General features: G+C 46.8%; 3 gene segments (V, D, J or C); 1 reads left to right on the plus strand and 2 right to left on the minus strand.

Moving 5' to 3' along the window:
• Window positions 1–206: 206 nt before the first annotated feature.
• LOC130263293 (Ig heavy chain V region 914-like) lies at window positions 207–5,050 on the plus strand. The segment is given in 3 exon segments: window positions 207–261; window positions 4,557–4,905; window positions 5,026–5,050. Coding segments are annotated over 3 exon segments (429 nt in total).
• Window positions 5,051–8,830: 3,780 nt separating this feature from the next.
• On the minus strand, window positions 8,831–9,459 carry LOC130263294 (Ig heavy chain V region 914-like). The segment is given in 2 exon segments: window positions 8,831–9,315; window positions 9,405–9,459. Coding segments are annotated over 2 exon segments (540 nt in total).
• Window positions 9,460–10,165: 706 nt separating this feature from the next.
• Window positions 10,166–16,664, minus strand: LOC130263295 (Ig heavy chain V region 6.96-like). The segment is given in 3 exon segments: window positions 10,166–10,185; window positions 10,404–10,742; window positions 16,643–16,664. Coding segments are annotated over 3 exon segments (381 nt in total).
• Window positions 16,665–21,887: the final 5,223 nt, after the last annotated feature.

Raw genomic sequence — 21,887 nt, forward strand, 5'->3', positions numbered from 1 at the left:
GGCGGATCCATCTCATCTCAGAACTCCCAAAACTGAACCCGGAGGCGCCGCAAATCAGAGCCAGGGACCCTTCGGGGGGCTGGAGGTCCCCCCTGGACTCCAGCAGGGTCACGGCTCCTCATCCCATCCCCAAATCTTCACCAAATCTGCCCCAAACATTTATGGTTTATCTCAAATCTGCACCAGATATCCTGCCCATCCTGGCCATGGCCTCGAGCTCCCTCCCGCTCCTCGCCCTCCTGGCCCTGCTGGCCCTGCCAGGTGGGTCCCGGGCGCCTCCGCAGCGCCACGCCCACCCCGGGCCACGCCCGGATCCGACGCCTCATCCCCATCTCCCCTTGTTCCCGCAGGGCTCCGGGCGGCCGTGACCCTGCTGGAGTCCGGGGGGGACCTCCAGCCCCCCCGGGGGGTCCCTGACTCTGCTCTGCCGCGCCTCTGGGTTCAATTTCGGGAGTTTCGGGATGGGCTGGTACCGCCAGGGGCCCAGGATGGCGCTGGAATTCGTTGGAAGTATCAACAGCAATGGTGGCAGCACCGTGTACGCGCCATCAGTGCAGGGCCGGTTCAGGATCTCCAGGGACAACGGGCAGAGCTCGGTGACGCTGAACATGAACAACCTTAAGGACGAGGATTCCGGCGCCTATTTCTGTGCCAAAGCTTCCTGTTCTGGTTGTTGGCCTGCTGGTGGTTATAGTGACGGTGCTGCTGATGGACTCCAGCCCCTGGATTTTGCTCCACCCTCATCATTGCGACCCCAAAACATAGATTTTAACCACAACCCTCAACCCTTGATGCAATCCTGACCCTTTGTTTCCAGTCTCCCCCGTTCACACCAATGGTCACCACTGACCCCAAATCCGCACCTGGTTCTGCCCCAAATATCAATCATCTGACCCAAACCTCCTCGTGTGACCTCCAGCTCTGACCTTCCTCTCCAAAAGTGCCGTTTTTGCCCCAAAACCCGCATAGGAAATGCAGGGGTTAAACTGAGGCTCCTTTCCTCAACTCTGGCCCACAGAGAAGTCTCAAGGACGACGATTCTGGCTCCTATTTCTGCGCCAAACGTGCTGGTGCTGCTGGTGATAACGCTGCTGCTAATCATTTTGTTGATGGTTTTGTTTGATCACATCCCCGTCTCTGGCTCCCACCTGTCCCCAAATGTCCCCAGACCCTTCTCCCAAACCCCAACCCTTGACCCCAACCTGGAATACTGACCCCCTTGAATACTTTTAGCCCTGGGCCCAAAGTTGAGCTTTGAATTAATTTTATTCTGTATTTATTGAAATCTTTTTCCTACACGGAACCCATGGCAAGGTGTTTTCCCAAAACCAATAAAGGGTCAATTGTTGAGGTATGGGGAAGTGTCTGGGATGTGAGCACATGTGGGGACAGAGCCAAACCATAAACAGTGGAAGCATCACAACCAGGATTCCAACAGCTATAACCAGATTTGGCACAGAAATAGGAACCGGAATCCTCATCTTTGAGATCCCTAAAGGTCAGCGTCGCCGAGCTCTGCCCATTGTCCCTGCAGATCCTGACCTGGCCCTGGGCCGGCACCGAGCACTCCGTGTAACCACCGCTGTTGATTTTTCCCACCCATTCCAGTGCCTTCCCGGGGCTCTTGTGGATCCAGAAGATTCCGTAATTCCCAAAACCGAACCTGGAGGAGCGGCACAGCAGAGTCAGGGACTCCTCGGGAATGTGCTGGGGTCACAATTTCCAGTCAACAATCCAGATTTGAGGTCGCTGCTTTGAGCTTTTTCCATCCCAAACTCAACCTCCAGGACGAGGATTCCAGCGCTGATTTCTTCCCCAAATCCGCTTGCGTTCAATATCATGAATTGGTTTTTGGTGCTTCAGTGCAGGGTTTGGTGCTGCTGTGTCAGATGTTGGCGCTGGTGTTGTCCCTCGGTGCCATCTCCAGACCTTCTGGGGCCTCTTCCAGGGCCAGTGAGTTTCACTCACGTTGGGCCTCTGCTGCTGAGGCCGGACCCACTTTTGGTGCGGTCAGCGCTGGACAGAGTGACCAGTGCATGTGGGGACAGAGTGACCAGGGCCCGTGGGGACAGAGTGACCAGTGCACGTGGGGACAAAGTGACCAGTGCACGTGGGGACAGAGTGGCCAGGGCTGGAAGAGAGTAGAGATAAGAGTGAAGCGGCTGGGGACAGGTGGGGACAGAGCCACGGTGGCGAGAAACACCCCAACTATCACCAACAGCATCTCTAGTGCAGAAATAGAAACCGGAATCCTCGTTCTTGAGGTTGTTCATGGTCAGCGTCACCGAGCTCTGCCCGTTGTCCCTGGAGATCCTGAACCGGCCCTTGACTGACAGCGTGTACTCGGTGTCGCCACCATTGGGATTGATCCCTGCGACAAATTCCAGCCCCTACCCAGGGGTCTGGCGGATCCAGGCCATCCAGTGACTCCCGAAATTGAATCCGGAGGCACAACAAACCAGGGCCATCGATGTCCCGGGGGGCTGGAGGTCCCCCCCAGACTCCAGCAGGGTCACGGCCGCCCGGAGCCCTGCGGGAACAAGGGGAGATGGGGATGAGGCGTCGGATCCGGGCGTGGCCCGGGGTGGGCGTGGCGCTGCGGAGGCGCCCGGGACCCACCTGGCAGGGCCAGCAGGGCCAGGAGGGCGAGGAGCGGGAGGGAACTCGAGGCCATGGCCGGGATGTTGAGAGCATCTGGTGGAGAATTGTGACAAAAGCAGAGGAGGTTAGGTCAGAACCGGTGAAGATTTGGGGATGGGATGAGGCGGCCGTGACCCTGCTGGGGTCCGGGGGGGACCTCCAGCCCCCCGGGGGGTCCCTGACTCTGCTCTGCCGCAGGTCTGGATTCAATTTTGGGAGCCACACCATGTTCTGGATGCGCCAGAGCCCCGGGAAGGGGCTGGAATGGGTCGCTGGTATTGACAGTGGTGGCAACAACAACTACTCGCCATCGCTCAAGGGCCGGTTCAGGATCTGCAGGGACAACGGGCAGAGCTCGGTGACGCTGACCATGAACAACCTCAAGGACGAGGATTCCGGTGTCTATTTCTGTGCCAAATGTGTTGTTGGTGGTTGTGCTGCTGGGTCTGTTCATGCTATTGATGATTTGGCCCAGTTGCTGCCACCACATCCCAGGCTGACCCCAAATGTCCCCAGACCATTTCCCCACACCCCAGTTCATGACACTTTTTTGGGTTTTTTTGTTTTATTTATTTTATTTCTGGGAAAATTAGGGAGGATCCCTCCCAATTGGATCCATCTGGGAAAGAGTTTCCAAAAGGTTCACAGATATTTCAACTGATTCAAAGCTTAGCCATGGTCTAATGCATTGGAGTCAGTGTTCAAGGTCGTGTCAAAGGTTGGGATCTGGGGAAAAAGTCTGGGGATATTTGGGGACAGGTGGGGACATAGAGATGGGGACGAGGTGAAAACAATCAGCAGCATAAGCACGAGCCCAACAACCACTGGTGGCACATTTGGCACAGAAATAGGCGCCGGAATCCCCGTCCTTGAGGTTGTTCATGGTCAGCGTCACCGAGCTCTGCCCGTTGTCCCTGGAGATCCTGAACTGGCCCTTGAGCGACGGTGCGTAGGCGGTGGTGCCACCATTGCTCTGGATCCCTGCGACCCATTCCAGGGTCTTTCCAGGTTTTTGGCGGATCCACATCATTCCAAAACTCCCGAAATTGAACCCAGAGGCGCGGCAGAGCAGAGTCAGGGACCCCCCGGGGGGCTGGAGGTCCCCCCCAGACTCCAGCAGGGTCACGGCCGCCCGGAGCCCTGCGGGAACAAGGGGAGATGGGGATGGGAAAAGCTCAAACCCTTCACCCCAAATCCCGACTCTGTGCCCCAAATCACGCAGAGAACACAAAGGACTCTGCTCGGTTCAATGTCAATCAAGCCAGAGCCGTTTATTTCCCCTCTAATCATTGTTTATTTTTACTAATCATCTCTGATTCCACAGTCTTGCATTATTCCATTGGTGGCTCCGCTCTGGCCTAAGAGGCGAGCGCTGGTCTTTGTTCTTCACTCATTGGTGGATTGGTTGAGCCTCCATCTGGTTGGTGGTTCCCATTGGTGGATTGGTTGAGCCTCTATCTGATTGGTTGATTCCAATGGTGTATTGGTTGAGCCTCCTTCTGATTGGTTGATGCCATTGGTGGATTGGTTGAGCCTCTATCTGATTGGTTGATCCCGTTGGTGGATTGGTTGAGCCTCCATCTGATTGGTTGATCCCATTGGTGGATTGGTTGAGCCTCTATCTGATTGGTTGATCCCACTGGTGGATTGGTTGAGCCTCCATCTGATTGGTTGATCCCATTGGTCGGTGCCATTTCTCTGGGGTTGAGGCCCCTGTTTTCTCTCAGCAACTTTCTGCTTCTGCTTTTCCTCCTGCCCCGTCGGCTGTTTGACCCACGGGGTTGAGCTCGTTCAGGAGGTTGGACAGGTTCACCCAGAACATTTCCATTTTCCTGTAAATGTGATCCTGCAGCAAATTGTGACCCAGGAACCGCCCTGATCTGGCTCCTCATCCCCATCTCCCCTTGTTCCCGCAGGGCTCCGGGCGGCCGTGACCCTGCTGGAGTCCGGGGGGGACCTCCAGCCCCCCGGGGGGTCCCTGACTCTGCTCTGTCGCGGGTCTGGATTTGATTTTGGGCGTTTTGGAATAGTCTGGGTTCGGCAGAGCCCCGGGAAGGCGCTGGAATGGCTCGCAGGGATCAGCAATGGTGGCAGCACCCACTATGCGCCATCACTCAAGGGCCGGGTCACGATCTCCAGGGACAACGGGCAGAGCTCGGTGACACTGACCATGAGGGATCTCAAGGACGACGATTCTGGCTCCTATTTCTGCGCCAAACGTGCTGGTGCTGCTGGTGATAACACTGCTGCTAATCATGTTGATGGGTTTGTTCGATCACATCCCCGTCTCTGGGTCCCACCTGTCCCCAAATGTCCCCAGACCCTTCCCCCAAACCCCAACCCTTGACCCCAACCTTGAATACTGACCCCCTTGAATACTTTTAGCCCTGGGTCCAAAGTTGAGCTTTGAATTAATTTTATTCTGTATTTATTGAAATCTTTTCCTACACGGACCCCATGGCAAGGTGTTTTCCCAAAACCAATAACGGGTCAATGGTTGAGGTTATGGGGAAGTGTCTGGGATGTGAGGACATGTGGGGACAGAGCCAAACCATAAACAGTGTAAGCATCACAACCAGGATTCCAACAGCTATAACCAGATTTGGCACAGAAATAGGAACCGGAATCCTCATCTTTGAGAACCCTAAAGGTCAGCGTCGCCGAGCTCTGCCCGTTGTCCCTGGAGATCCTGACCTGGCCCCGGGCCGGCACCGAGCACTCCGTGTAACCATCCCTCTTGATTTTTCCCACCCATTCCAGCGCCTTCCCGGGGCTCTTGTGGATCCAGAAGATTCCGTAATTCCCAAAACCGAACCTGGAGGAGCGGCACAGCAGAGTCAGGGACTCCTCAGGATTGTGCTGGGGTCACAATTTCCAGTCAACAATCCAGATTTGAGGTCGCTGCTTTGAGCTTTTTCCATCCCAAACTCAACCTCCAGGACGAGGATTCCAGCGCTGATTTGTTCCCCAAATCCGCTTGCGTTCAATATCATGAATTGGTTTTTGGTGCTTCAATGCAGGGTTTGGTGCTGCTGTGTCAGATGTTGGCGCTGGTGTTGTCCCTCGGTGCCATCTCCAGACCTTCTGGGGCCACTTCCAGGGCCAGTGAGTTTCACTAACGTTGGGCCTCGGCTGCTGAGGCCGGACCCACTTTTGGTGCGGTCAGCGCAGGACAGAGTGACCAGGCCCCGTGGGGACAGAGTGACCAGGGCCTGTGGGGACAGAGTGGCCAGGGCTGGAAGAGAGTAGAGATAAGAGTGAAGGGGCTGGGGACGAGGTGGGGACAGAGCCACGGGGGCGAGAAACACCCCAACTATCACCAACAGCATCTCTAGCGCAGAAATAGAAACCGGAATCCTCGTCCTTGAGGTTGTTCATGGTCAGCGTCACCGAGCTCTGCCCGTTGTCCCTGGAGATCCTGAACCGGCCCTGCACTGACGGTGCGTAGTAGGTGTTGGCACCATCGTAGAAGATCCGTGCAACGAATTCCAGTGTCTTCCCGGGGCTCTGGTGGAACCAGGCCATCCAGTGACTCCCGAAATTGAATCCGGAGGCGCGACAAACCAGGGCCATCGATGTCCCGGGGGGCTGGAGGTCCCCCCCGGACTCCAGCAGGGTCACGGCCGCCCGGAGCCCTGCGGGAACAAGGGGAGATGGGGATGAGGCGCCGGATCCGGGCATGGCCCGGGGTGGGCGTGGCGCTGCGGAGGCGCCCGGGACCCACCTGGCAGGGCCAGCAGGGCCAGGAGGGCGAGGAGTGGGAGGGAGCTCGAGGCCATGGCAGATATCTTGAGAGCATCTGGTGGAGAACTGTGACAAAAGCAGAGGAGGTTAGGTCAGAACCGGTGAAGATTTGGGGATGGGATGAGGCGGCCGTGATCCTGCTGGGGTCCGGGGGGGACCTCCAGCCCCCCGGGGGGTCCCTGACTCTGCTCTGCCGTAGGTCTGGATTTGATTTTGGGAGCCATACCATGTTCTGGATGCGCCAGAGCCCCGGGAAGGGGCTGGAATGGGTCGCTGGTATTGACAGTGGCGGCAACAACAACTACTCGCCATCGCTCAAGGGCCGGTTCAGGATCTGCAGGGACAACGGGCAGAGCTCGGTGATGCTGACCATGAACAACCTCAAGGACGAGGATTCCAGTGTCTATTTCTGTGCCAAAAGTGTTGTTGGTAGTTGTGCTGCTGGGTCTGTTCATGCTATTGATGATTTGGCCCAATCACTGCCACCCAGGCTGACCCCAAATGTCCCCAGACCATTTCCCCACACCGCAGTTCATGACACTTCTTTGGGTTTTTTTGTTTTATTTATTTTATTTCTGGGAAAATTAGGGAGGATCCCTCCCAATTGGATCCATCTGGGAAAGAGTTTCCAAAAGGTTCACAGATATTTCAACTGATTCAATGCTCAGCCATGGTCTAATGCATTGGAGTCAGTGTTCAAGGTCGTGTCAAAGGTTGGGATCTGGGGAAAAAGTCTGGGGACATTTGGGGACAGGTGGGGACATAGAGATGGGGACGAGGTGAAAACAATCAGCAGCATAAGCACGAGCCCAACAACCACTGGTGGCACATTTGGCACAGAAATAGGCGCCAGAATCCTCGTCCTTGAGGTTGTTCATGGTCAGCGTCACCGAGCTCTGCCCGTTGTCCCTGGAGATCCTGAACTGGCCCTTGAGCGACGGTGCGTAGGCGGTGGTGCCACCATTGCTCTGGATCCCTGCGACCCATTCCAGGGTCTTTCCAGGTTTTTGGCGGATCCACATCATTCCAAAATTCCCGAAATTGAACCCAGACCCGCGGCAGAGCAGAGTCAGGGACCCCCCCCGGGGGGGCTGGAGGTCCCCCCCGGACTCCAGCAGGGTCACGGCCGCTCGGAGCCCTGTGGGAACAAGGGGAGATGGGGATGGGAAAAGCTCAAACCCTTGACCCCAAATCCCGACTCTGTGCCCCAAATCACGCAGAGAACACAAAGGACTCTGCTCGGTTCAATGTCAATCAAGCCAGAGCCGTTCATTGCCCCTCTAATCATTGTTTATTTTTACTAATTATCTCTGATTCCACAGTCTCGAGTTATTCCATTGGTGGCTCCGCTCCAGCCCACGAGGCGAGCGCTCGTCTTTGTTCTTCACTCATTGGTGGATTGGTTGAGCCTCCATCTGATTGGTTGATCCGATTGGTTGAGCCTCCATCTAATTGGTTGATCCCATTGGTTGATTGGTTGAGCCTCCATCTGATTGGTTGATCCCATTGGTTGATTGGTTGAGCCTCCATCTGATTGGTTGATCCCATGGGTGGATTGGTTGAGCCTCCATCTGGTTGGTTGATCCCATTTTTGGATTAGTTGAGCCTCCATCTGGTTGGTTGATCCCATTGGTTGATTGGTTGAGCCCCCATCTGATTGGTTGATCCCATTGGTTGATTGGTTGAGCCTCCATCTGATTGGTTGATCCCATTAGTCGGTGCCATTTCTCTGGGGTTGAGGCCCCTGTGTTCTCTCAGCAACTTTCTGCTTCTCCTTTTCCTCCTGCCCCGTCGGCTGTTTGACCCACGGGGTTGAGCTCGTTCAGGAGGTTGGACGGGTTCACCCAGAACATTTCCATTTTCCTGTAAATGTGATCCTGCAGCAAATTGTGACCCAGGAACCGCCCGGATCCGGCGCCTCATCCCCATCTCCCCTTGTTCCCGCAGGGCTCCGGGCGGCCGTGACCCTGCTGGAGTCCGGGGGGGACCTCCAGCCCCCCGGGGGGTCCATGACTCTGCTCTGCCGCGGGTCTGGGTTCAATTTCGGAAGTGTCGCCATGTTCTGGGTTCGCCAAAAACCCGGGATGGAACCGGAATGGCTCGCAGAGATCAATACGAGCGGCCGAACGTGGTACACACCGTCAGTCAAGGGTAGGTTCAGGATCTCCAGGGACAACGGGCAGAGCTCGGTGACGCTGACCATGAACAACCTCAAGGACGAGGATTCCGGTTCCTATTTCTGTGCCAAAAATGCTGATAACTGTTGTGCGGGTGCTTATGCTGCTGATGCTTTTGGCCCCCGTCCCAGTCTCCAGGTGCACAACTGTCCCCAAATGTCCCCAGACCCTTCCCCAAATCCCCAGCTTTAGCCCTGACCTTGATCTCTGACCTCAGCTCTGCTGACCTGGAACCAAAGCTGAGCTCTGAATTTGTTGGAATCTGATTCCTAGAAGGAGCCATTGGGATGTGCCCACCATAATTGGCTGTAAACACAAAACAAATAAAGGGGAGAAGGATTGGAGTTTGGGGGAAGGGCCTGAGGAGATTTGGGGACAGGAGGGGAAGCGGTGAAGGGGAAGTGGCCAAAAGCATCAACATTATCATAATGAGCAACAGCATCGGCAGATTTGGCACAGAAATAGGAACCGGAATCCTCGTCCTTGAGGTTGTTCATGGTCAGTGTCACCGAGCTCTGCCCGTTGTCCCTGGAGATCCTGAACCGGCCCTTGACTGACGGCGCGTACCAGGTGCTGTCGCCAGTGTTGGTGATGGTCGCGATGAATTCCAGCGCCTTCCCAGGGCTCTGGCGGACCCAGCCCATCGCAAATTGTCCGAAATTGAAGCTGGAGCCACGACACACCAGGGCCATGGAGGTTCCTGGGGGCTGGAGGTCCCCCCCGGACTCCAGCAGGGTCACGGCCGCCCGGAGCCCTGCGGGAACAAGGGGAGATGGGGATGAGGCGCCGGATCCGGGCGTGGCCCGGGGTGGGCGTGGCGCTGCGGAGGCGCCCGGGACCCACCTGGCAGGGCCAGCAGGGCCAGGAGGGCGAGGAGCGGGAGGGAGCTCGAGGCCATGGCCGGGATGGGCAGAACCTCTGGTGGTGATGTATGAACAGACCATTGGAGTTTGGGGCAGAATCAATGAAGATTTGGGGATGCGATGAGGCGGCCGTGACCCTGTTGGAGTGTGGGGGGACCTCCAGCCCCCCGGGGGGGGTCCCTGACTCTGCTCTGCCGCGCCTCTGGGTTCAATTTTGGAGAATCTGGGATGGGCTGGTACTGCCAGAGCCACGGGAAGGGACTGGAATTTGTAGCGAGTATGGACAAAGGTGGAAGAACCTTCTACGCGCCGTCAGTCAAGGGCCGGTTCAGGATCTCCAGGGACAACGGGCAGAGCTCGGTGACGCTGACCATGAACAACCTCAAGGACGAGGATTCCGGCGCCTATTTCTGTGCCAGGGGTTCTGATGGCAGTTGGCTTGGTGGTGCTCATATTGCTGGTTATGGTTTTGAGATTGGTATTTTGTGTTCCGGCCACGTCTCTGGCCGTCAGACTCAGATGTCTCCAGAACCTTCCCCCAACCCTCAGCCCTTGACCCAATCCTGACCCTTTGTCCCCAATCTCCCCTGTTCATAGCAATGTTCACCACTGGCCCCAAATCCTCACCTGGTTCTGTCCCAGGTGTCAACTCAAAGACACAGAAATTCAGGGATTTTGGTAAAAGTTCCAGCCCAGCCCCACGTCCGGCACCGAACCGCTGCTCCCAGCGTTGGCTCCATGTCAACTCAGCCAATCGGGGGCTGGGGGAGAAAGGCTGAGGTTTCGGTAAAATGGTCACAACTGGAAGGAAAGTCAAGAGTTGGGGCAGCACTGATGGAGTTTGGGGCAGAAGGGCCGAAATTTGTGGGCAAGGGCTGGGATTTGGGGGAAGAATGTGGGAATTTTATAACATTTATGTGACCCAATAATGGGGGCTTGGGGTCACAGCCGGCAACGCCAATCCAAGCAACAGCAGCACCACCATAAGTACCATAACAACCACTGGTGTAACATTTGGCACAGAAATAGGCACCGGAATCCTCGTCCTTCAGGTTGTTCATGGTCAGCGTCACCGAGCTCTGCCCGTTGTCCCTGGAGATCGAGGCCCAGCCGTGCACCGACGGCGCGTATCGGGTGGTGCCACCATTGTTGTTGATACTCGCGACAAATTCCAGCCCCTTCCCTGGGCTCTGGCGGATCCAGTACATGTCGTGGTTTCCAAAATTGAACCCAGAGGCGCGGCAGAGCAGAGTCAGGGACCCCCCGGGGGGCTGGAGGTCCCCCCCGGACTCCAGCAGGGTCACGGCCGCCCGGAGCCCTGCGGGAACAAGGGGAGATGGAATTCCCGGAGTTTTTCAACTGGAATTCTGGGGGTTCTAAGCTTGGAATTCCCAGGTTTTTGGGGCCAGAATTTGAAAGGTTTGCGTCTTAAAATTCCCCGGATTTTGGGGATAAAATTCCCAGGATTTGAGGTTAAATTTCCCAGGATTTTGGGGTTAAAATTCCCAGGATTTTAGGGCTGAAATTCCCAGGATTTTGGGGATAAAGTTCTCAGATTTTGGGGATAAAATTCCCCGGATTTCGGGGCTGAAATTTCCAGAGTTTTGGGGTTAAAATTCCCAGGATTTTAAGCTGGAATTCCCAGATTTTAGGGCTGAAATTCCCAGGATTTTGGGGATAAAATTTCCAATATTTTGGGGATAAAATATATTCAATAAATTCAATATTTTCAATATATTCAATTTATTCATTATATTCAATTATTTAATATATTCAATTAATCACCCTTATGATGATAATCATTAACCCCAATTAACGTTGATTAAAACCCAGTTTACCAAAAATTATTATCCTCTATAAAAATAATTTAAACGAATATAAATTAGAATGAAACAAATAAAACGATTTAATTTAATTATTCCTCTTCATGTAAAAATAAAAATGAAATAATGAAAAGTTTTTAATTTAATTTTTCCTTGTAATTCAAGAGGGGTTTTTTTTAATTATCAGCTCTAATAAATTTAATTAACTGCATAAAAACTGATAATTATTAACCCTGATGCGAACCAATTAAATGTAAAAAAAAAATAAAAAAAGTCCAATAAATAAAATAATAAATAAAATTATTCCCATTAATTCAGGATTTTTTTTTAAATTGAGTTGGTTTTAATTATCAACACAAATAACTTTAATAAAAAAATAAATATTAATAATAAAAAATAATTTAATTAGCGCTGAGAGCTGCAGCTGCAGCAAAATCGAAACCCTAAATTTGGGGCCATTTTTGGCCTTTTTGGGTTTTTTTTATTTTGGGGAAGTCCCCAAGGGGCGGGTCCGGCCCCAAAAAGAGAAAAACCCCGAGCGGGGAGAATTTGGGTTCATTTCTCCCGAATTCATTAATTTCCAGTAAATTGCATCGTTTGAATTATTTTCTGCGATTTTTAATTTCGAATTTGGGGATTTTTTAAATTTCATTTGAATTATTTGGATTATTTTCTTTAATTTTGGTTAGTATTTTCTGTTGGTCTTGCTTTATTAATTTATTTTATTTTATTTTATTTTATTTTATTTTATTTTATTTTATTTTATTTTATTTTATCTTATTTAATTTAATTTAATTTATTTAAATTTAATTTAATTTATTTTAAATTAATTTTATATTTTATTTTATTTTTTTTTATTTTTTTTTATTTTATTTTAAAATTTATTGTATTTGAAAATTAATTTTAATACCACTATTAAATAATATTAATTATTAATTATATATACTAATATATATTAATTTTTAATTATTACTATTAACTAGTTTTCTTTTATTTTCAGGACTCTCTTAATTTCCTTTACCTCGATTATTATTTAAATTATTTATCATTAATTTCTCTTGATATTTTTTAATTTCCCTCCATATTTTTAAATTTTAATCAGCGTTTATTAACTTTAATTATTTTATTTCCGAATAATTTTAATTTTGATTAATTTCATTATTTTCCCTCAACCGATTAAATTATCGATCTCAGGTTATTCTTATTATTTTTATTTTCAATTAATTTCAAATTGCATTTCTTAATTTCATCAGTTAATTAAAGTTAATTAAATTTTATTCCACTTTATTAATTAAAAATAAAATTTTTATTTAATTTTGAAATAAATAATTTCATTTTCTTCTCTTTTTTTTTTTTTTTTTTTTGGGTTTTTTTGTCTTTGGAACAGTTTGGAAATTTTGATGATGAAGTGAAATAAAAAGAAATTAAATGGAATTAAATTTTGATTTATTTTATTTTATTTTGATTTATTTTACTTTAATATTTTATTTTTTAATTTAATTTAATTTAATGTATTTTAATTTAATGATTCTATTTTATGATTTTATTTTATTTTTTATTTTATATTATGTTTTATTTTATTTTACTTTAATATTTGTTTTTATTATTTTATGTTATTATTTTATTTTAATTTATTTTATTTTATTATTTTATTCATTAATTTAATTTAATTTAATTTAATTTAATTATTTTGTTTTTTTATTTTATTTCTTTCAATTTAATAAGAATGAAAAAATACATTGAAAAATCGAATGAAAAATAAAAATTAAAATATTAAAAAATATTAATACAGAGGATTAATAATTAATTGATATAAAATATTTATTTACAATTTATTATTTAATAATTAAAATAATAACAGGAGATGGAATTAGAAGGAAAAATTGAAATCATTAAATTAAAATTAAATAGTGAATAAAATTAAATGAAATTAATTAAAATTGAAATTAAATTAAAATTAAAATTAAAATTAAATTAAAATACGATAAAATAAAAACAAATGTGAGAAAATAAAGGAAATAAAAAGAAAAATAAATTAAATAAAAATGAATTAAAGTCGCTAATAAAGAAACAAATGAATGGAATTAAAAATTGGAATTTAATAATGAATCAATAAATGGAATAAAAGGAAATTAAAAAATTGGAAAAATTAAAATTAAATAAAGAGAATCAAAAGAAAATAATTTGAAAATGGAGAAATCAGAGAGAGGAAATTGAAGAGGAAATGGGAGAAATAAAAGAAATAAAAATTAATTAATGCAGAGGAATTAATTAAATAAAGGAAATTAATTAAAATAAAAGGGATAAAACGCAATTAATTAAAGAATGGTTGATAATCCATAAAACTGATAAATTAAAAAATCAATAAAACAATAGAGACACGAAAGAATTTTTTTTAAAAAAAGTAAATTGAATAATTAAAAATGAATTTATATTAATTTAATTTAAGTTTAAAGTCCACGAAATTAAATTAATTAAACGGAATTAAAAGGAAAAAAATGGCAATTAAACAATTGCAATCAAAGAAATTAATCAAATAAAAATAAAAATTAAAAAAAAGTAAAAATAAAAATAAAAATAGAAATAAAAATACATAAAAGCCCCAAAGCCAAAAAAAATCAACAAAATAAGAAAAAAATCCCGAATAAATTTATTAAAATTAAGAATTAATTAAGAATTAATTAAAAAAAATTCCCGGGCGCCATTTGGCGCCGCCCGCCTGAGCAGCGCGCGCTGATTGGTCGAGCGGAAATGGCGGGAGCCAATCAGAGGCGGGCGCGGGAAGCGCGGAAAACTCTGCCCAGCAACGGGCGCTGATTGGCTGAGCGGAAACGGCGGGAACCAATCAGAAGCGGGCGCGGGAAGGGCAGAAAGCTCTGCCCAGCAACGGGCGCTGATTGGCTGAGAGGGAATAGCGGGAGCCAATCAGAGGCGAGGAGACCCCGAGACCCCCAAAATCCCCTCAGGGAACCCCAAAATCCCCAAAATTCTGCTCAAAGCCCCCAAAATCTTCCCGAAGGTCACTCAGGGGACCCCAAAATCCACCCAGAGATCCCCAAATTCCCAAAATCTGCCCCTAAAAACCCCAAATTCCTCCTCAGGGACCCCAAAATCCCCAAAAAAAACGTCTGGGACCCCCCAAAAATTCCCAAAATATCCCTGGGACCCTCCAAATTCCCCAAAATTTCTCCGAAAATCCCACTCGAGAACCCCAAAATTCCCGAAATTCCCAAAATTCCTCTGAAATTCCCCCCGAAATCTCCCAAATTCTCCATAAACCCCCCAATTTTTCCCCAAAATTCCCCCAAACCTCCCAAAAATCCCCCAAAATTTCCCCCAGAATTCCCCCAAACCCCCCTGGGATCCCCAAAATTCCCCCAAAATTTTCCAAACTCACCCCAAAATCCCCCCCAAAATCCCCCAAAATCTCCTCGGGACTCCCAAAATCCCCGAAATTCCTCCCAAAAAATTCCCAAAATCCTTTCGAGACCCCCAAAATTCCCAAAAATCCCCGAAAATTCCCCCCAGAATCCCAAAACTCCCCCAGATCCCCTCCAGATCCCCAAAAATATTCAAAATTCCCCCCAAAAAATTCCCAAAATCCCCGAAAATTCCTCCCAAAAATCCCCAAAATTCTCCCCCAAAATTCCCCCAAAAATTCCCAAAAATCCGCCCAAAAATTCCCCGAAAATCGCCCAAAAATTCCCAAAAAACCCCCCCAAAATCCTCTCGGGACCCCCAAAATCCCCAGAATTCTCCCCAAAAACTTCCCAAAAATCCCCGAAAATCGCCCCAAAAATTCCCAAAATCCCCTCAAAATCTCCTCGAGACCCCCAAAATCCCCGAAATTCCCCCAAAAATCCCGTAAAATCCCCAAAATTCTCCCCCAAAATTCCCAAAAATCCCTCCAAAAATTAGCAAAAATCCTCCAAAATCCCCCCAAACCCCCAAAATTCCCCTCGAGACCCCCAAAATTCTCCCCAAAATTCCCCCAAAATCCCCAAAATTCCTCCCAAAATTCCCCAAAATCCCCCAAATTCTCCTCAAAATCCCCTCGGGACCCCCAAAGTTCCCCCAAAAATCCCAAATTTACCCAAAATCCCCTCAGGACCCCCAAAAATCCCCAAAATTCTTCCCCAAAATTCCCCCCAAAATTCCCAAAAATTCCCGAAAATCCCTAAAAATCCCCCCAAAAATTCCCAAAATCTTCCCAAAATCTCCTCGGGACCCCCAAAATTTCCCCCCGAAATCCCCCAAAAATCCCCAAAATCCCCCCCAAAACTTCCCAAAAATCCTCGAAAATCCCCCCAAAAATTCGCAAAATCCCCTCGGGACCCTCAAAGTTCCTCCCAAGCCACCCAAAAATCCCCAAAATTTCCCCCAAAAATCCCCAAAAAATCCCCCCAGAATCCTCTCGGGACCCCCAAAATTCTCCCCGAAATCGCCCAAAATCCCCGAAATTCCCCCGAAAAATTCCCAAAATCCTCTCGAGACCCCCAAAATCCCCCAAAATCCCGAAAATTCCTCCCAAAATTCCCAAAAAATCCCCCCAAAATCCCGTCGGGGCCCCCAAAATCCCCGAAATTCCCCCCAAAAATCCCCAAAAATCGCGGAAATCCCCCCAAAATTCCTCAAATCCCCTCAAGACCCCCAAAATCCTTCCCAAAATCCCCAAAATTTTCCCCAAAATCCCCCCAAAGTTGCCCAAAAACCCCCGGAATTTCCCCAAAACATCGCCACCAAAATCCCCAAAATTCCCCCAAAATTCCCCAAAAATCCCCCAAAATTCTCCCCCCAAATTCCCAAAAATCCCTCCAAAAATTACCAAAAATCCCCCAAAATCCCCCAGAACCCCCAAAATTCCTCCCAAAATTCCCCCAAATCCCCAAAAATCCCCGAAAATCCCCCCAAAATCCCCAAAAATCCCCGAAAATCCCCCCAAAATTCCCAAAAATTCCCAAAATCCCCCCAGAATCCTCTCGGAACCCCCCAAAATCCCCAAAATTCTCCCCAAAATTCCCCCCAAACCCCCCCAAAACTTCCCAAAAATCCCCAAAATTCCTCCCAAAATACCCCGAAATTCCCCCCAAAAATCCCAAAAAATCCCCAAAAATCCCCCCCAAAATCCCCCAAATTCCCAAAATTCCCCCCGAGACCCCCAAAATTCCCCCCAAAATTCCCCAAAATCCCCGAAATTCCCCCCAAAAATCCCCAAAAATCCCCCCCAAAATCCCCCCAAATTCCCAAAATTCCCCTCGAGACCCCCAAAATTCCCCCCAAAATCCCCCAAAATTCCGCAAAATCCCCGAAATTTCCCTCCAAAAATCCCCAAAAATCGCGGAAATCCCCCCAAAATCCCCCTCTCCGTCCCTCCCCCGGCGGTGACGTCACCCGCCAGTGTCGCGACATGACGTCATTTCCCGCCCCCTCCCCTTCCCCCGGCCATGGCCGAGCCCGGAGGTGCGGGAGGGACCCGAAAGCGGCGGAATTCACCCCAAAAATCGGCGGGGGGAGGGGCGGGGGGGTTTGGGGAGAAAAACGGGGATTTTGGGAAAAACGGGGATTTGGGGAAAAACGGGAATTTTGGGGTTAAAAATCGGGAATTTTGGGGTTAAATATTGGGATTTAGGGAAAAAAAACGGGGGGGAAATGGCGATTTTGGGGGTAAAATTTGGGATTTTTTGGGTTAAATTTGGGATTTTTGGGGTTAAAAAGTGGGATTTGGGGAAAAATTGGGATTTTTTGGAAAAAATGGGGATTTTTGGGGGTAAAAATTCGGATTTTTTGGGGAAAAATTGGGATTTTTGGGGTTAAAAAGTGGGATTTGGGGAAAATTCGGGATTTTTTGGAGAAAAAAGGGAATTTTTGGGGGGGAAAAATGGGGATTTTTTTGGGGGAAAAATTGGGATTTTTCGGGGTAAAAATTGGGATTTTTGGGGGGGAAAAAAGGAATTTTGGGGTTAAAAATTGGGATTTTAGGGGAAAAAAACGGGGGGGAAATGGCGATTTTGGGGGTAAAATTTGGGATTTTGGGGTTAAAAACTTGGATTTTTTGGGGTAAACATTGGGATTTTTTTGGGGTGAAAAAAGGGAATTGTGGGGAAAAAAATTGGGATTTTGGGCTAAAAAATTTGGATTCATTTTTGGGGGAAAAAGGGAATTTTGGGGGTAAAAATTTGGGATTATTCTGGGTAAAATTTGGGATTTTTGGGGTTAAAGAATCGGATTTTGGGAAAAATCGGGATTTTTTGGAGTAAAAAGGGAATTTTTGGGGTTAAAAACTGAGATTTTTTCTCAGGAAAAAAGGGAATTTTGGGGTTAATAATTGGGATTTTGGGGTTAAAATTTGGGATTTTTTGGGGGAAAAATTGGGTTTTTTGGGTGGAAAAATTGGGATTTTTTGGAGTAAAATTGGGATTTTTTTGGGGGTAAAAATTGGGATTTTTTTGGAGTAAAATTGGGATTTTTGGTGGGGAAAAAAGGGAATTTTGGGAGTAAAATTTGGGATTTTTTGGGGAAAAACTGGGATTTTTTTTTTAAATGGGGATTTTGGGGTTAAAAACTGGGATATTTTCTTTGGCAAAAAAGGGAATTTTAGGGTTAAAAATTGAGATTTTTTGAGGGGAAGAAATTGGAAATTTTTGGGGTAAAAATTGGGATTTTTTTGGAGTAAAATTTGGGATTTTTTGGGGAAAAAATTGGGATTTCGGGGTTAAAAATTGGGATTTTTTGGGGTTAAAAATTGGGATTTTTCGGGGTAAAATTGGGAATTTTTTTGGGGTAAAAATTGAGATTTTTGAGGTAAAAATTGGGATTTTAGGGAAAAAAGCGGGGGGGAAATTGTGATTTTTTTGGGGAAAAATTGGGATTTTTTTGGGGGGGAAAAAAGGGAATTTTGGGGTTAAAATTTAGGATTTAAGGGTTAAAAACTGCGATTTTTTTGGGGGGAGAAAACCGGGATTTTGGGGGTTAAAATTTGGGGATTTTGGGGGAAAAATTGGAATTTTTTTTGTGGGGGAAATGGGGATTTATTTTTTTTTTAAATCCCGGGGACTTTGGGGTTAAAAATTGGGATTTTCAGGGTTAAATTTGGGATTTTTTTGGGGGAAAATTGGGATTTTTTGGGGGGGTAAAAATTGGGATTTTTTGAGGGAAAAAAGGGAATTTTGGGGGTAAAAAAAGGGATTTTTGGGGGGAAAACTCCGGGGATTTGGGGGGAAAAATTGGAATTTTTGGGTAAAAATTCAGGATTGTGCAGGGAGACCCCCTGGGACTTTGGGGTGGAAATTTTTGGGAGAAAAATCGGGATTTTGGGGTGAAAATCCGGGAATTTGGTGATGTGAAAATGGAAATTTGGGAGGGGAGTTTGGGGGGAAAAATGGGGATTTTGGGGGGGAAATTTTGGGATTTTGGGGGGAGGAAATTTCAGGGTTTTTTTTTGGGGAAAAAAAGGATTTTTTGGGAAAAAAATGGGATTTTGGGGAAAAGAGAAAATTTTTGGAGGGAAAAGGTGAATTTGGAGGGGTCTGAAGGGGAAAATATCAAACCTGGGGTGAATAATGACAATTTTGGGGTGAAAAATTCCAATTCTGGGGTCAGTAACGATTTTGGGGTGAAAAATGACGATTTTGGGGTGAATAATTTGAGTTTTGGGTAATTATAATTTTGGGGTGAATAATGATTTTTTTTGGGATGAATAATTCCATTTTTAGGGCAAATCATAAGTTTTTGGTCAATAACGAGATTTTGGGGCAAATAATTACGATTTTGGGATAAATTAAATTTTTGATGTCAACAACAAACATTTTGGGGTGAATAATGAAAATTTTGGGTCAGTAATGACAATTCTGGGGTTAATAACTACAATTTTGGGGCAATTACAATTTTGGGGTGGAAAATGACAGTTTGAGGGTAAATAATGCTGATATTGGGTCAATAATGAGAATTTTGGGGTCAATAATGACAATTATGGGGTGAATAATTACAATTTCGGGTCAATAACTGCAATTTTGGGGTTAATAACTACAATTTTGGGGTAATTGCAATTTTGGGGTGAAAAATGACATTTTGAGGGTCAATAACGCAGATATTGGGTCAATAATGAGAATTTTGGGGTTCGAAATGACGATTATGGGGTTAATAATTACAATTTTTGGTCAATAATGACAATTTTGGGGTTAATAATCACAATTTTGGGGTAATTGCAATTTTGGGGACGAAAAATGACAATTTGAGGGTTAATAATGATATTGGGTCAATAATGAGAACTTTGGGGTCAATAATGACAATTATGGGGTGAATAATTACAATTTTGGGTCAATAATTACAATTTTGGGGTTAATAATCACAATTTTGGGGTAATTGCAATTTTGGGGTGAAAAATGACAGTTTGAGGGTAAATAATGCTGATATTGGGTCAATAATGAGAATTTTGGGGTCAAAAATGACAATTATGGGGTGAATAATTACAATTTTGGGTCAATAATGACAATCTTGGGGTTAATAACTACAATTTTGGGGTAATTGCAATTTTGGAGTGGAAAATGACAGTTTGAGGGTAAATAATGATATTGAGCCAATAATTCCAATTTTGGAATTGATAATAACAATTTTGAGGTGAATAATTACAATTTTGGGTAAATAATGACAATTTTGAGGTAAATAATTGCAATTTTGGGGTAATATCAATTTTGGGGACGAAAAATAACAATTCGAGGGTCAATAATGAGAATTTTGGGTCGAAAAATGACAATTCTGAGTCCAAAAAAAAAAAAAAAAAATCCCAATCCTGTCGCAACTCCAATTTCGATAACCCTGCGCCCAACACCCGCAGCAACGGCGATTTCGGCGCGGGAAACGCCGATTTTGAGACCGCACCCCCCTCTAACTCCCTTTTCTCTGTTTCTCTCCCCTCCCCCAGCCCCCACCGCCCCCTCCCCGCCCTCCCCTCCCCCCCCCCGCCCCTCCCCCGCCGCCGGCGCCGCCGCCGGAGCTCCGGCTGATCCTGGAGGAGCTTCGGCAGCTCCACCAGCGGCAGCTGCTGCAGATGCAGCTGACCCAGGACATCTGCCGGCAGCTGCTGCTGCTGGGGGCGCTGGAGCCGCCCCCCAAGCCCCCCCAGAAGCCCCCCCAGGGCCCCCGCCTGCTGCTGCTGCCGCCCTTCGCCAAACCGCAGCGCTCCGGCATCGCCGTGGCCTTGGCGTCCACGCTGGGGTCGGTGTCGTCGCTGGCGTCCGGCCTGGGCTCGGCGCTGGGGCCGGCGGCGGCGTTGAGGTGAGGGGTTGGGTGTTTTGGCGGGGTTGGGGGGCTTGGGGTCAACGTTGGGTTGTTAGCCACTGTTGGGGTCAATGTTGGGGTCATTGGGGTCAGTGTTGGGGTCATAGTCATTGTTGGGGTCAATGTTGGGGTCATTGGGGTTAATTTTGGGTTCTTAGTCAATGTTGGGGTCATCATTGGGATCTTTGTCAATGTTGGGTCAGTGTTGGGGTCAATGGGGTCAATGTTGGGTTCTTGGTCATGGTTGGGGTCAATGTTGGGTTCTTAGTCAATATTGGGGATAGTTTTGGATTCTTAGTCATTGTTGGGGTCAGTGTTGGGGTCATTGGGGTCAATGTTGGGTTCTTGGTAGATGTTGGGTCAGTGTTGAGTTCTTGGTCATGATTTGGGTTAATTTTGGGTTTTTAGTCAATGTTGGGGTGGTTGGGGTGAGGGGGTTGGGTTGTTCGGAGTGGTTGGGGTTAAGGTTGGGGTCGTTGGGGTCAGTGTTGGGGTCATTGGGGTTAATTTTGGTTTCTTCATCATCGTCGGGGTTAATTTTGGGTTCTCCGTCATCATTGGGGTCAGTGTTGGGTTGTTGCTCATAGTTGGGGTTAATTTTGGGTTCTTTGTCAATGTTGGGGTCAATGTTGGGGTCATTGGGGTCAATGTTGGGTTCTTCATCATTGTTGGGGTTAATTTTGGGTTCTTTGTCAATGTTGGGGTCCATGTTGGGGTCATGGTCAATGTTGGAGTCAGTGTTGAGTTCTTGGTCATGATTTGGGTTAATTTTGGGTTCTTAGTCAATGTTGGGGTCATTGGGGTCAATGTTGGGTTCTTGGTCAATGTTGGGGTCAATGTTGGGTTCTTCATCATCATTGGGGTCAATGTTGTGTTGTTGGTCATGGTTGGGGTTAATTTTGGGTTCTTAGTCAATGCTGGGGCCAATGTTGGGTCGTTTGTCAATGTTGGGGTTAATGTTGGGGTCATTGGGGTCAGTGTTGTGTTGTTGGTCATGGTTGGAGTTAATTTTGGGTTCTTAGTCAATGTTGGGGTCAATGTTGGGTCGTTTGTCAATGTTTGGGTTAATGTTGGGGTCATTGGGGTCAGTGTTGGGGTCATTTGGGTTAATTTGGGTTCTTCATCATCATTGGGGTCATCGTTGGGTTCTTTGTCAATGTTGGGGTCAATGTTGGGTTCTTAGTCATTGTTTGGGTTAATTTTGGGTTCTTTGCAATGTTTGGGGTCAATGTTGGGGTCATTGGGGTCATTGGAGTCAGTGTTGGGTTCTTTGTCAATGTTGGGGTCAATGTTGGGGTCATTGGTGTCAATGTTGGGTTCTTCATTGTTGGGGTTAATTTTGGGTTCTTAGTCATTGTTGGGGT

The sequence above is a fragment of the Oenanthe melanoleuca genome, chromosome 25 (genome assembly GCF_029582105.1).
Source record: "Oenanthe melanoleuca isolate GR-GAL-2019-014 chromosome 25, OMel1.0, whole genome shotgun sequence".
In the NCBI taxonomy this organism is placed as follows: domain Eukaryota; kingdom Metazoa; phylum Chordata; class Aves; order Passeriformes; family Muscicapidae; genus Oenanthe; species Oenanthe melanoleuca.